Source organism: Ictalurus furcatus, chromosome 12, assembly GCF_023375685.1.
Source record: "Ictalurus furcatus strain D&B chromosome 12, Billie_1.0, whole genome shotgun sequence".
In the NCBI taxonomy this organism is placed as follows: Eukaryota; Metazoa; Chordata; class Actinopteri; order Siluriformes; family Ictaluridae; genus Ictalurus; species Ictalurus furcatus.
In genome coordinates, this window is record NC_071266.1 from 10,275,447 (window position 1) to 10,291,165 (window position 15,719).

Sequence of the window (15,719 nt, forward strand, 5' to 3'; positions counted from 1 at the left end):
TGGCTTCCAAAGCCATGGAGTCAGAAGTAAAGAAAATCAGAGTTTTCTTTCCTCCCAGGCAGAATTATGAGATTGATTTTCATCTCATATTTGTCTGTTCTTTCTTTAATACGCAACTATGGTGTGTCTTTGGCCCATATATACAAAACTCCTCAGTGTAACACAGATCAGAGATCACCTTCTCCATCAGTAAGATCCTATATCAGCTCTGATACTTTAAAAAGCTCTCTGTGGTTCATGTATTCATTACAAACTGTGTTTACACAGATACAAATGATCAATGTGTTCAGGATTTTCCATAACATTTCAAAGTATACAGTAATACCCAGAAATATCAGCACCCTTTGAGTATTCAAATGTTTGGAATCACTCAGAAAATGTCATAAAACTCATACTTGTTTCATCAGATACATTCCAAAATGAATAGAAAATATGATCTATTAGTGATTTAGTGGAGAGCACATTTGCCCCGCACCTCCATGTTTGGGGGCTCGATTCCCACCTGTAGGAGCTGTAGACTGATTGGCATGTCTAAATTGTCCATAGTGTGTCGTTGTGCCCTGAAAAGGGTTGGCACCCCGACCATGGTGTCCCCTGCCTTGTTCCCCGAGTCCCCTGGGATAGGCTCCAGGCTCCCCTTGACCCTGTGTAGGATAAGTGGATGGATGGCACTGACAAGGTTAGAAATAATGATTTCTGTTTAAAGTGTTTCAAACTTTGATTTCATCAAAGAATCGTCCATTTGCAGCAATTACAGCTCTGTAGACCTTTGGCATTCAAGCTGTAGCTTTGTTGAGGTAATCTGCAGAAATTTCACTCCATGCTTCCTGAAGCACCACCCACAAGCTGGATTGGCTTGCTGGGCAATTTCTTTCGTGCCATACGGTCAAGTTGCAATAACAATCCAATAATACCTCAATAAGGTTGAGATCCGGTGATTGCTCTGGCCAATTAATTACAGACAGATTTCCAGCTGAACCTGAACCTAAATAAGTTTTGCATAATTTGGAACAGTGCTTTGTGTCATTGTCCTGTTGAAAGATTGGCTCCAATCAAGGCATAGTGTTCAATCATGCATCTCCATTAATCAGTGGAGATGCTTTTTATCCTGTAAAGATCTAATACTTTACCAGAATCAAAGCAGCCCCAGGCCATCACTTTTCCTCCACCATGCTTGACAGCTGGTGTCAATCACTCCTCCAGCATCTTTTCACTTGTTCGGTGCCTCGGAAATGTTCTCGTCTGCAATTCAAACCTCAAATACCTCCACCCAGTGTCTGTGTTCTTTTGCCCATTTGAACCCTTTCATTTTATTGGCCAGTCAGCAGGCCAGCATCCCACAGTCACCTCTTCACTGTTGAAGATGGGACTAGTGTTTTACTGGTACTGTTTAATAAAGCTGCTAGCTGAGGACCTGTGAGGCGTCTGTTTATCAAACATGTTGTGTTCAAAACAACAATAGAAGAACAAGTTTCTGAAGAAAGCCCATTTTCCTGGCCCTAATCGAACCCACAAAGTCACACAATCAAATAATTAACGTAACGAACAAGGATTTTCTGATGATGAATTAGCTATTTAACACGATAAGATAATGTCTGAAGATATTCCATTTAAAATCAGCTGTTTCCAGCTATAACAGTTATCTAGGACATCAACAATGTGTGTACTGTATTTCTGATCAGTCTAAAATAATTATTTTTATTGAAACAATGGTGACTTTCTTTCAAAAACAGGGCAATTTCTAAATGATTCCAAACATTTGAATGGTAATGTACATTACACACTACAAATTGTCCAAACAACCATAGGAAATATTTATCTTTTGTCACAAAAATCACTCAATTAATTTGGTACTTTCTTTTTTTCTTCTTTTTTTAAAAAAAGGGGGGCAAAAATGATTCAAACTGATCAATATATTTTTTTCATTTTGCAGAAACTTGCCTTTGACTGTGACCAAATGCCACTGTCACCATGGGGAAAATTACAAAGCCTCTGATACACAACAGACAGATGATGTTTGACCTGCTCAAGTCAGATCTACATCTAAATAACACACACAGAGTCTGAGAAAAGACATGGTTTAGAAAAGGACCTTTATTGTGTGCATAGACAGACAGTTATCGAGGTTCTGCGTGCACCGAGACAGAAATTACACAAAATAAAAGCTGTAGTTTTTCCGTGTGCTAATTGTGTACTATAGAAACACAACATGGTAGTGTAGAACAGCTGGGAGGATCTTCTAATATGAAATTCATAATCAGACACCAAGACCCAATTACATATTTACTAGGAAACCTCGATCACAAGCGACTGAAACGACACCACAGCTTGATTTCGATGTGCTAACAAACACTATAGTAAACACATGCATTGCACATTTTATTTGGCGCACTATAGTTGCTCAGAAGCTTCTGACGTCGAGTCTTGCCGTGTAGCTTTTTTAGTAGCAGTTTAAACTAGCCCTTGACATTGTTTACGCCTCATCATTTCATGCGCCTTGAACATCCAGATTATTTGATGTAGAAATGCTCAGGTGTAAATGTTATCTAAGTGTAATTACATCCATAACACCATGTTACGACCCAGTTATTGATGCAGCAACCTTTTCCATAAAGCAAACGGATAATAAGGAATAAGAAGAAGTTGGCAGATTTGCAAAGGATATTAACATGTCATACAGTGATCATCGTATCCGGATACAATCATGAAACGATCAGGTGTAAACATGTGTCTGAGTCCCAGCAATGCTCGTTATTTTTCTTTTTTACATTTTACATAAAAGGCACCAAACATTTTTAAAAATACCCATAAGCATTTCAAAATAATCAGAACACAATCAAGACGGATAACAGTAAAACTTAAATGAGTGCAACTGGCAAATTGATCGAAATAGTTTACACGTTTAACCTGAAACTGTAAACAAAAGAAATAATACCACACAATAATCTGTCTAGACAAAAATGGAGCAAAATTCTCTAAACTTAAAACCTATTATAAAAATAATAAATCATCATACTGACTCTGATACTAACCGGCCATATTTTAAAAATCTGCTTTCCTCAACACTTCTGTAGAGTTGGGGTTAAAATGACACCGTCACAGCTCTTTAACTCACACACTCACTGACTCCCACACACACACACACTCCTAACTCTCTTTAATTTAGACAGTTCCAGGTTTACAGAACCTCCCAGTGGTTAGTTAGACTGTGTTAAATACAATACACAGTAGATACCAAAGCTGAAAGGAGTGCAAGTTTTTTTGTTTCTTTTCAGGTAATACTAGAACTTGGCAAAAAACACAAAACAATCTAGTGCAAATACATTTCAGCAAAAGGAAATAAATTAAAGGCCCCTTAAAACTTGCAAATAAAATTCAAAGCATAGCATTTGAAGCATCCAGAGCTGCAGCTGAACTTAGATCGGATTCTATTTCCTCACAGGGGTTGGAGCCTTCCACAGGCCGGGGCATGTCCTCACCTCTTGGGGTGGTGTCTTCTTCAGGGCAGGGCAAGTCCTCTCCTCTGGGGGCAGAGCCTTCCTCGGAGCAGGGCAAATCCTCTCCTCTGTCGCTTGTGGGCGGGGCCTCGTCTACATCCGGCTCTGGTTTGTCGGCAGAGGCAGTGGGCGCCACGTCATCTGTGATGACATCATTATTAATGTCAGTGATATAAGCGAACCGGGTAAAGACGCAGAGGTGAGGGAATTTCAGATTTATTAATTTTTTAAAAAAGAAAACAGCATGCAGGATCAAAAATCAGTGGCGCGGACAGAGAAGGCAAAGAATTGAGGTCATGATCATTGGGTTCCAACAGATTTTAGGAAATGATCTCCAGGACAATACACAACTATTACGGCTTTACTAACTCACTACATAAGATTTCAAGAAATGTACTAAAACAATCCTATAAAAACATATAGGAATTGTGCCTGTCCGGTCTGCTTTACAAATATATTTTTTTATTATATCAGATTAGATTAAATGGGATTCTGCTGGTAAAAAGTCAACAGAGGATCCCGAGTGGTGAATGATAAAAGTTTTCGCCCTATCATCAGGAGATCGTGAGATGAAACCCCGTAACAGTTCACGTCCGGGAGCAAAACTGGCCGTGCTCTCTGAGTGGGAGGGGCATACTCTCCCTCCCATGTCAATCATAAACTAGCCAATCACGGCTGTCCTTGAGCTCAAGTATCCAGGAGATGGCGCTTTCCGCTGAGCGCGTTACTCTACCCAGTGACGGAGCAGGACATCATAATATAAAAAAAGTTTTAAAAATAATAAGAGAGAGAGAAGTATGCTTATATATTTAATCTCCCCACATCAAAGTCAGCTACAAAATAAAACATAACCACATTAAATTGACTAGTTTATAGCTGTAAGGTAGTCATTATCTTATCAGTTAAGCATTCTAAGGTAACTGTTGGCAGCAGTCATGTTAGGTGCTTATCCAGAGCAAGGAATTATACATAACTGAACATTTACTAATGTAAAATACGCAAAATGACTGCCTTACCCTACGTCCACATTAATCTGGATAGCAAACTGCATTTTCATTTTAAAACGTTCTCCGTCTACACTGGTGTTTTCAAACATATTCCAAAAATTGCTCGTCCATCAAACGTCTGAAAACGCTTACATCCCAATACTGCGCATGCGTAAAAAACGTAAAAAAAAACCTTTGGTCTGCGTCATTTCCGTCAGGCGTTTATTTACTTTTCCATCTCGCTGAATTGATGTAGAGGAAAAGCACAGAGTTTGTTTGTTTTTTGAAATGGACGACTGCAGTACAACATCGTCCACCATCTTGTTTGTTTTGAGTCAAATGGGTCACGTGACTGCGTCACATGACCCAGTCACAACCAGTTTCAAATTTATCCAGATTAACGTGGACGTAACCAAAATAGCCCAATGTGGCACTTCTCCAGGAGCTTACTAACATTTGTAGCATCCATTTCACCCAGGATGTGTAGGAACCCTGATTATACAGATTTAGTACAGCACCATAATCACAATTAATTCCACCATCACTGTAAACAGAGGGACAATTACACCTCATGCCTTCATGAAAGTTTCTCAACCCTCGTCCTGGACTGCAATCACCTTGCACATTTTGGTGTTTTAACCCCTTAAACTTTAACTTTCCCAGTTCAGCCTTGTTAACTAGCTGATGAGTCGAATTTAGTGAGCTTGGAGCCGGGGAAAAAAAAACACCAAAATGTTCTCCAGGACCGGGAGGAAATAGAGAACATGCATGCACTGAAGATTAATTACAGAGATTGAACAGCAACAGATACATTATACAAGATGTATACACACACACACAAACACACACACACTTCACAGACGCTGAATTAATAGCGTGTTTTCAGAATGCATGCATGTGAGCTGATTTTGAACAATAATTAGCAAGACGTAAATGAGTTTATTAAGACTGTTTACTCAGAGTGGTGTGAACGAGAATGAGTGTGTCTGTGGACTGACTGGTGGTGTGTCTCTTAACGGCTTTAACCCCTACTCCATCCCAGGAGAGGACGCTGAAAACCTGTCTTGCTTTTGTGGGTGTTCGAATCTACAGCCAATCATCAATATTGCTTTTCACACTAGCAGTAGCGTGCGAAGATATAAAACATTACGACTGACTGCCAAACAAATCCTACACTACTTTTAAAAGGATATTAAAACAGGTTGATTTGTGCCACAGCTTCTCTTGACTGTTCACTATAACGTGTTTATTCATTTATTTATTTTATTTTAACACGGCTATAAAATAATAATGTAGACTATAAAGTAGCAAAATAAACCTAATGATAAAATAATATGAAATAATCAAATATAAATTCCAGTAGGTGATATCTTATGCGTGCAAAATAACCTCAGTAGATGTACTGAATTTAAGTCAATAGAGTTTTTAGTTTCGTTTACAACTTGTATACTGTGAAATACAGCGCAGTGAACCGTATTTGCCCCTTTCCTTATTTTATTTTTGCATATTTGACACGCTTAATTTAATATAAGACAAAGACAACCTGAATAAACTGAAACCTGAAAATACAGGTTTTAAATGATCACTGTCGACCCGGAGGAACGTAAAGCCTCGTCTCACATCTGCCAAAAACACCCTGATGACCCCTGAGCCATCTGGGATAATGCTTTGTGGACTGACGAGTCGAAAGTGGAACCGTTACATCTGGCGTAAAGCAAACTCCATTCCAGCAGTCCACATCATACTAACAATTACCCATGGTGGAGGTAGTGTCATGGTGTGGGGATGCGTTGCTGTTTCAGGGCCTGGGCAACTGACAGAACCACAAATTTTATCCACTCTTTTCCAGAAATTCTTTCAGGAGAATGCCTGGTTATCAGTCTGTGATCTGAAGGTCAAGTTCAATTAAGCTGTAGCGCAACATAACGATCTGAAACACGAAAGCAAGTCCACCTCGGAATGGTTCAAAGAAACAAAATTGAGGTTTTGAAGTGATCTTACATGTGGGCAAATACTTTTTCACATAGGTTGATATAGGTGTTGCATATCTTTTGACCTTTACTAAATTGTCTTATATATTACATTTTGTATGACGATCTGAAATTATTTATTGTGACAAATATGCAAAAATAGAGTCGCGGCACTGTGAAAATATTGTGGCATATCGCACACTCCTAGTCAAGAGGATGACAATGTTTGAGTGTGTGTCAGTAAGGAAGGACTGCTGTGAGTGTGTAAGAGACAAGAGAAGGAAGGTGTGTGTGTGTGTGTGTGTGTGTGTGTGTGTGTAAGAGGAGTGACAGTGTGAGCTATAGAACCTGCGTGGTCTCGGCTGAAACTGTGAACTTTGCTCCATGGTGTAACACCTAGTGAGGAATGGGGGTGACGACTCGACATTACATTTTCTAAACACACACACACATACACACACACACACACACACACACACACACAAATGAAGCTATGAACAACTATGAACTCATGCACTCTTTAAACACAAGGCACAAAACATCAAAACGCTTTAGGATGTAGCACAGGACCTGCTTCTGCCGTAAATAATTTAAGTGTGTGTGTGGGGCACCTTCATGGGCATCGCTATCCTCTGGAGTGTTTGATGCCGCTGAGGATTGTGGGTCAGGGGACTCTGAGCAGAGTTGCCGTTCAAAGTTGAACTCGGGGAGTCTGGGGGCTCGTGGCCGTGTCTTCCTCGCTGGGTTCATGAAGTAGCAGTAGGCACAGCGAAAGGCTAACGAGAAAAACACGCACGCGCACACACATATACACAGGCAATAGACTAAATAGAATGAATGATAACAGTAGATTATTTAATAGACATTCTGTTGTGTTTGACTCTTACCTAAATATTCAAACTCCTCCTTCAAGGCCATACCATTATGTGAGAAACATTGCTGACAAATCAGAGCGTATCTGAGAGACACACAGAGAGAAAGAAAGAAATTTAAGCAACATTTTTGCTTGCCATGTGAAAGAGTAAGAGAGGAATGGGCCACATTTTTGCCCACATTAGGTTTTGAACACTGGCTTCCTTTTAGATACATCCCATTAGATGTCTGATACTGACATCTGTGTACTTCTCCTAATCAAACCCAAAAACACACACACACACACGTATGTATATGTATGCATGTACACATGTATGTATATGTATGTAACCTAACAATTCCTTCATGTATTTACATTGGACAAACTTCAATAAGACATAAATAAAACAATATTTTCAAACAAATCAAATGCAGTAACGTGAGAGACTTATCCAAAAACATGAAATACTTTTGTGTGTGTGAATTTTCACTATTAGACATATCCAGAAATTTAAATACAGTAAACTTGTTCATATTTATATATGCAAGCTCATACAGTATACATTACATTTTCACTAGTATATTTCATATTTCGCTAATGCAGCTACTGCAGGTTTTTGACTTTTTAGGATAGGAATCAAACTAGAATCACCTTTTTTTTTTTAAAAAATAAACGTTTGAGTGGTGGGCAGAGTTAAACATAGCTCGCCCATGTGTGGATTTTGAGATTATTTATTATATGGCTGTAAGACACCAAGAGAGCTGCGTATATGTCAATGTCTACGTGTATACTGTGTGAATGATGTAAAATCACAGCACCTGTTTTGAGGTCCATCTCCCACTAGGTACTCGATGACCCGGTCCACTGCACTGCGCTCTCGGGGGAGGATGGGTCGCGCCATGGGCGGACCTGGGGGGTGCATGCCTGAAAGGTGACGGTGACATCGTCATCATGTATTTAACCAGAGACAGACAGAGAGAGACAGACAGCCAGACAGAGAGAGAGAGAGAGAGAGAGAGAGAGAGAGAGAGAGAGAAAGAGAGACTGAGAGAGTATATATATTTAAAACCTCTAATCATAACGTCAGCAGCATAGATTAGATAGTGTGGATGAAGATGAAACATGTCTTACCTGTTCCCAGCACAGGTGAATAAGGGCTCATACTCCTCCTCATTTGCGGCGGCGTCTCCATGCTGCTGCTCAGTGCCGGACTTGATACTGAAGCTCCGAGGATATTCTCAGGAGGGCCACCAGGGGCAGTGCGGAGGGGAGTGGCTCCAGGTGGCGCAGGGCGGGACATGGGCCCAGGCGTGGCCATGGCAACATGACGTTGCCGAACCTCTGGAGGAAAAACACAGTATGTTTCACATACACAAACAAGACGGTTTTGTTTGTAGACTAGTTCAAAATGTCACTGGAGCGCATTTCTAGTGAAATGCTGCTACACTGAGGAACAATATATTTTAGCAAGTGGTATTCTGAGACACACTGAAGAAGATTAACACACCTTGTCCTGGTTTGGGAGTCATTTGGGGTCGAACCGGAGTAGCTTCCGCTTCCTAAGAAAATGATAAACACGATAAATAAAAACACTTACGTGTTTAAAAGTGCAATCTTAAAACGTAAGGCTCTGCTATTGTGTGGAGAAAAAAAAAAAACCTAAGACACACCGCTTTGTTCTTTGACTCCAGGTCGAATCTCTCCAGAATCAACTTGGCATTTTTGTAGGTCTCGGTTTCCATCACCTCTTCAAGCTGGAAAGACAAATTTGGTTAGTAAGCAGTTTAGTTTATCAGTTATCAAAATATCTACTATCACGCTTTCATTCAAACTAAACGGATTTCCACGCTCTGTGAATGAGCGTAATTTTTTATTTGTAAAAGACCAGCGTGTGAACCAGTCACAAAATGGTGGTCAGTAATATTATATTTATAAAAATACAGACGTTTATGTGCTATTTTGTAAAAATTGCTTCAACTGCAACTGTAAAGGTTTCTCGTTAAAAACCCTCACCTTCCCCAATCTGTACAACATTTTGGTCTTTTGTTGTTGTTGTTGTTGCTGCTGCTAGGACATGAATCTGATTAACAATTGATCAACAGCACCATTTTTGAAAATGAGTAATTGCTGAGACAGAGACAAAGCGGGTGATTTTGAGCCGCTGAACATTCATGGTGTCATACAACCAGCAGAGATTACATAGAAGTGAAAGGTCATGTTCTTTATTTTTTGCTTCCATGTTACGAATTTATTGTATAATAAATTCTATATTTCATTACTATAACGTGCAAATACTGAATGGAAACTTCAACAAGAATCATCCCACATCAAAGGTCATGCCATGACTGACTAAATGTGGGCACATTTATGAAAAATACTTACTATTTTTCTTTTCTCTGACTTTAGGTCCTCTAATTTTTCATCTGAAACAGATAACAGGTGAGAACTGGTGATTATAATGTCATTTTGTTATAAGGTGGCAATTAATGATGATAATATTATTATTATTATTATTATTATTATTATTAATACAACCCCAATTCTGAAAACGTTGGGACAGTATGGAAAATGCTAATAAAAACAAAGAGGAGTGATTTTGTAAATGTACTTTGACTTGTATTTAAACAAAAAAATGTATAAAGACAAGGTATTTGAGGTTTTACCTAATCAACTGCATAGTTGCATGCAACACGTTCCAAAAAAGTTGGGACGGGGAAATTTAGGACTAAAAGTGATGTGACAAGTTGAAATAAGAAGGTGATGTGAAACAGGTGAGGCAATTGTTTAATCATAGTATATAAGGAGCCTCCAAAAAAGGCCTAGCCCTTCAAGAGTAAGGATGGGTCGAGGCTCGCCAATCTGCCAAGTGATGCGTCAGCAAATAATCCAACACTTTGAGAATAACATTCCCCAAAGATAAATTTGGGCATTTCACCTTCTACAGAGCACAATATAATTAAAATATTCAAAGAATCTGGAGCGTAAAGGGCAAGGCCGAAAATCCCTCAGATGTCACTGTCTTAAAAACAGTCATGAATCTGTAATGGATATCCTGACATGGGCTCGGGAATACTATGGTAAACCTTTGTCAATCAACACCATTCGCTGCTGCATCCACAGATGCAAGTTAAGGCTTTACTATGCAAAGCAGAAGCCATACATCAACACTGTCCAGAAGCGCCGCTGACTTCTCTGGGCTTGGTCTCATCTGAGATGGACAATAACACAGTGGAATCGTGTTTTGTGGTCCGACGAGTAACATTTAAAACAGTTTTTGTACAAAACAGCCGTTGTGTTCTCTGGGCCAAAGAGGAAATGTATTGTCCAAGCTGTTATCAGCGTCAGGTCCAAAAGCCAGCATCTGTCATGGTATGGGGGTGTGTCAGTGCCCATGGCATGTGTAACTTGCACATTTGTGAGGGCACCATTAATGCAGAAAGATGTGTACACATTTTGGAACAACATATGCTGCCATCCAGAGCAGGACAACACCAAACCACATTCCGTCTGGATTACAAGCGCATGGTTGCGTAAGCAGAGAGTGCGGGTGCTAGTATGGCCTGCCTGCAGTCCTGACCTGTCTCTGATTGAGAATGTGTAGTGCATTATGAAGCGCAAAATAAGGCAACGAAGGCCCTGTACAGTTGCGCAGCTGAAGAAATGCATAATGGATGAATGGGGAAAATTCCGCTTGCTAAACTTAACCAACTGGTGTCTTCAGCGCCCAAACGCTTAATAAATGTTATTTAAAGAAAAGGTGATGTTACACAGTGGTAAACAGTCGACTGTCCCAGCTTTTTTGGAGTGTGTTGCAGTCATCAGATTTGAAATGAGTGTATATTTTCAAAAATAAATTAAATTCACAAAGTAAAACATCAAATAATGTGTTTTCAATAAACTACAGAAAATTTAAACTGAATTTTCAAATGACCTTTACCCTGTTCTGACTTAGTGTGCTCTAACTGATCGGAATTACGGTTTGCCCGTTACAGAAGCTCAAACATGGCCAAAATTCGCACTGACTTCCATTAAAACATTCTGACTTTTATAACTCCTAAACCTTCCAAGCTACATGCACCAAATTCAGCACAGCCCTTCAGGTTGTTTTGCCTTGAGTTGTTTTGATCTTTTTAACTGATTTGAATGACGGTTTTCCCATTACAGAAGCTAAAATTCCCAATGATTTCCATTAAAATATTCTGACCGTTATAACTCCATGAGCTTTCAAGCTACTTCCACCAAACTCAGCACAGTCCTTCAAGCTATGCAGACTGATTACTCTAATTTTCTCTAACTGATCAGACTTATGGCTTTCCCATAGCTGACGATCAAACATCCCAGAAACTCCGAATCTATCAATGTACCTGTAACAGAGACTTTCACTTCATCTATCTCTCTAGCAATCTACCTATAGCACACACCCACAATCTCTCTATATATTTCTGTCTACCTGTATCACTCTCTCACTGCTTCTGTCTTTCTACTAATAACACTCTCTCTCCATCTATTTACTAGTGTCACACTCTCACCCCATCCGACTTTCTATTCATCACTCTATTTGTCATCTTTCTTTCTGCCAGTCTGTCTTTTACCCTTTCTTTCTTTCTTTCTTTCTTTCTCTTTCTGTGTGTCTTTCAACTTCAGTTTCAAACGGTCAGACTGGTTTTGTCAAGCCAGCATCGAAGATTGCCATGACAAACTTTACCTATGCAGTTTATTCATTAAATTCATTAATTAGTATGCAAGATGACGGTTTCGCAAACAACTCACTGTTTCTTTCTGTGCGTTTGGAGAAGAGGATGATGAGCAGCTTGCGTGCGAACCACACACTGCAAAGAGAGACATGAGAAAGAACATAAAAATGGTACAGCACGGATGCATACACCGGCCACGCACACGATTGATTCACACACAGGATGAAGATGCAGGATCGCGAGGCTCACAGTGCCGGGAAGGCGATCAGAGGCAGAGCGGTGACCAGGCGGCCGCTCCACTCTTCAGGCAGGTAAAGGTAATAAACAAACAAACAGGTGAAGAGATACAGAGTGGCCGAGTAGAAGAGCAGTCGGCCAACCCATATCTTCTGCATGCGCTGGTTCTTCCCACGGAACTCCTCCAGGTCCTTAATTTCCTACAAAACAAACAAAATGGGGCACATTACACCATATGATACAACGTTCAATTTAACCAGTAATTTCATTCGTCTTTAGTCTAACAACACAGACGCTCCAAAAAGCAGATTTATAACAAAACAACTTCACTGTAATCCAAAAGTTTGTTAACGTCACTCAGCGGTTCAGGACTATGACGACATGTTAATTATCCATGTATTACAATATCCATCATAACTGTGCCGTCACAACCCCTGCATTTGGATTTTAGAGGCATTTTGGAGTTAGAGAACATTTTGAGGACACCATTTTTTAATCCCATGTACAAATCCTGACAAGTTTATTACTTTCTAAATCCAATATCCTTACAATATTGTACAGCCAATAAAGGTGAAGACAATATGTGAGGAGGACAGAAAGAGTGTGACATGCTGAATGACTTTTGTTTTTTTGTTTTTTTTTAAACACACACCAAGTAGTGCAGGAGACTTTACCTTATCTAACTCCTCCAGAAGTTCCACTGTGGAAGGTTTCGCCTGGAAGAGAGTCGGGCGTTAAATCCAGAGTTTCAAGTTCCGACAGGATTTACTATCTTGGAAGGACCGTAACCAACAATGCTAGAAATCTAAGGGCCATGTTAATGTTTTACTGAATTCATGTTTCCCAGCTCCATTAACAGTATCAACAGGTCTGCCTATACAGACCTTACTATACACTAAATTATCCTGCAATTAAATATTCATGTGTAAACAAAATACACACAATAATAATAATATATAATAATTAAGTATTATGTAACCATGTCACAGAGAATATGCAAGCCTAAAGAGATGAGTTTTTAAAGAACTTTTGAATCTTGAAATGGTTTCACAGTTACGGATGAGATTGTGAAGTGAATTCCAGAGCTTAGGGGCAATGTGACTACAGGCTTTTCCACCCTTAGTGCTAAAGTTCATGTCCAGTATTACTAATAGACCTGCTGAGGAGAAACGCAGTAAGCGGGGAGGGGTATAGTTCTCCAAGAGGTTAGTGAGGTAAATGGGAGCATGATTATGTAGGGCCTTAAATGTGAGAAGCAGAATTTTAAATTTAATTTAATCGATAGCAGAGGTGTTACACAGCTGGTTGATTAGGAGCATGTACTGTTCCTTGCTTACATGCTTAAATGTTGATTTTTTTGTTTGTTTGATTGTTTGTTGCTTAAACAAGATTCGATTAATTCCTGACTCATTCCAGATTTTAGAACGAGGCACATTCATCGACGTACATGCATGGATTTTATTTATAGCCACCGTTTGTTTAATTAAGTTAATTAGTTCTGTGTTTTTTGTTTTTATGTCATGCACTACGACAAATACTTGAAAATGACTCTAAAAGCCTCCTATCTGCTCCTTCCTTGAGTCCTCTGACTCCATTTTAAGAACTGGGACATCTTTAAAGACTTGATGAATCGATTTCCAGGTGGATCGAAGTGGGATCAAGGAATCACAAGGCATGAGTCAGAGTTTTGGGATCAAACCCTCAGTGTGAGGAATAAAGTGCCTACCTTCCACCTGGAAATGATGGCTCCCATTACTCTCCTACTCCTCCTCTTCACCACCTGGACAATAACAGAGAAGTGAGAGAGCTGAAATCCCAAACGAGTCCCTAATTCCTTCCACAAGTGCAATAAGTAGGTTATGAAATATAACAGCTTCTACATTTCAAATCTACACTGTAGTGACCTAGATCAGTTTACAGCGCCACCTTGTCACGTGTTGTGAAAGAGAGAGCAACAACTAATCAGCTCTTTATCTACAGGACAAAATGACGGACAAATAAAGGACACAGTGATAGCTGTTATGCCCTTTAATGCTAATTGTGTTTAATAATAACACAATAAAATAAACACATTGTTTATAGACAATAGACAAAAATAGACAGAAAATATAACAATACACAATAATAAATAATATTTTAAAAATGATAAAAAACTTCAAAAATTAAATATTTGTGCATATATACACACACAGAAATATTTACAATATTTATAATTATTATTAAATTACATATTATGTATATAATTAAATGGAATTTCTGCAGAACCTACTGGGAAACATTAAAGATTTGTATTTCATATTTTGATCTTCATTAGGTCACTTACACGTTGCTAGCTAGTTACGTAGCTGGCATGCCATTTAAATAGCTAGTAACCTCAAACATATGCAAGATTAAGATTCACAATGCGTCATAAAATTGCCGCAGAAAGAATTATTTAAACATAAAATATCAAATGTTTAGTTACCCAGGAAAGTGGACGGAGGCGTTAGAGCGGCTGCGTCTGAAGTAAGCAAATTAGCGCAGCTACTTCCGGGTTTCAGTGGGCGTTGGAAATCATTTTAAAATAAAAGTCCGTCGGTTTGTGTTAGCGATAAAAAAAAAATTGAGAAGAAGCTAGTTTTAATGTTACATTAAAAACCGAGAACAGGCAGGAAGGATTGCTACAGGTTTGCACAGGTTTGCACAGGTTCCCAACCCCAGGAGTCCTGGAGAACCTGCTGAACCTGCACATTTGTAATGTTTTCACGCTCAGACACACCTTTATTCAACTACTCACTCAATTAACAGTTGGTGTGGGTGTGATAGACCTGGGCGGGGGGACACTCTGAGATTGCATGTGTGTGATTAAATGTGTTTACAAATGTCCAAATGCTAATCTATCAACCGTTTACACTGGGATATCTCATCCGGAGACATTTCAAATGACTGTATATGGATGTGGTATGTTTAGGTATTCCCAAGAAAGGTTATTATAACTGGGACAGAGACAGAGAGAGCGAGAGAGAGAGAGAGCTCAATGTGATGCTCGCACTACCATTTCACCGTGATCTTTATGTTTGATGCTGTCGGAGAAACACTACCCAGATTTATTATTAATATAGGCTTATTAGACAATTATAACAATAAACACTCTCAGAATAAAGGTAGTAACAGCACTTTTACTTGTCGTTGGTGTGATAACATGAAAGATACATCTTTTGTTCCTACTGTTTCCTTGTGCTTGTGGTGCTTTGTGCTCAACTGAACACCATCCCACACCCTTTTTGCGATTTTTGCACATTTCTGTATGGACTCCCTGCATTTTTACTGCTACTGTATTTATACACATATTGTATTTAATTTCTTGTCACTGCTATACTCTCTACCTGACTGCTACCCATAACTACAATGTCCATATGGTATAAGCTTATCCGCTGAATATTAGGTCATAGTATGTTATATTTACACTCACAGCATTTTTTAATTATATTGTTATTCTTTTG

General features: G+C 39.2%; 1 protein-coding gene across 3 annotated transcripts; it reads right to left on the minus strand.

Annotated features, from left to right (window-relative positions):
- Nucleotides 1–2,076: 2,076 nt before the first annotated feature.
- lnpk (lunapark, ER junction formation factor) lies at nt 2,077–14,767 on the minus strand. 3 transcript variants are annotated; one of them, XM_053638524.1, is made up of 14 exons: nt 14,702–14,767; nt 13,964–14,017; nt 12,912–12,953; nt 12,250–12,437; nt 12,077–12,135; nt 9,689–9,729; nt 8,977–9,060; nt 8,814–8,865; nt 8,438–8,647; nt 8,125–8,230; nt 7,341–7,411; nt 7,065–7,229; nt 6,802–6,888; nt 2,077–3,638 (listed from the first exon to the last, which is right to left on the minus strand). In XM_053638524.1, the coding sequence occupies exons 2-14, from the start codon at nt 13,988–13,990 to the stop codon at nt 3,376–3,378; spliced, it is 1,395 nt and encodes a 464-aa protein (XP_053494499.1). In that variant the 5' UTR covers nt 13,991–14,017; nt 14,702–14,767; the 3' UTR covers nt 2,077–3,375. The 3 variants fall into 3 exon arrangements, with proteins under 3 accessions (XP_053494499.1, XP_053494500.1, XP_053494501.1); XM_053638525.1 differs by lacking the exon at nt 14,702–14,767 and adding an exon at nt 14,164–14,183; XM_053638526.1 differs by lacking the exon at nt 6,802–6,888.
- Between the last annotated feature and the right edge of the window lie 952 nt (nt 14,768–15,719).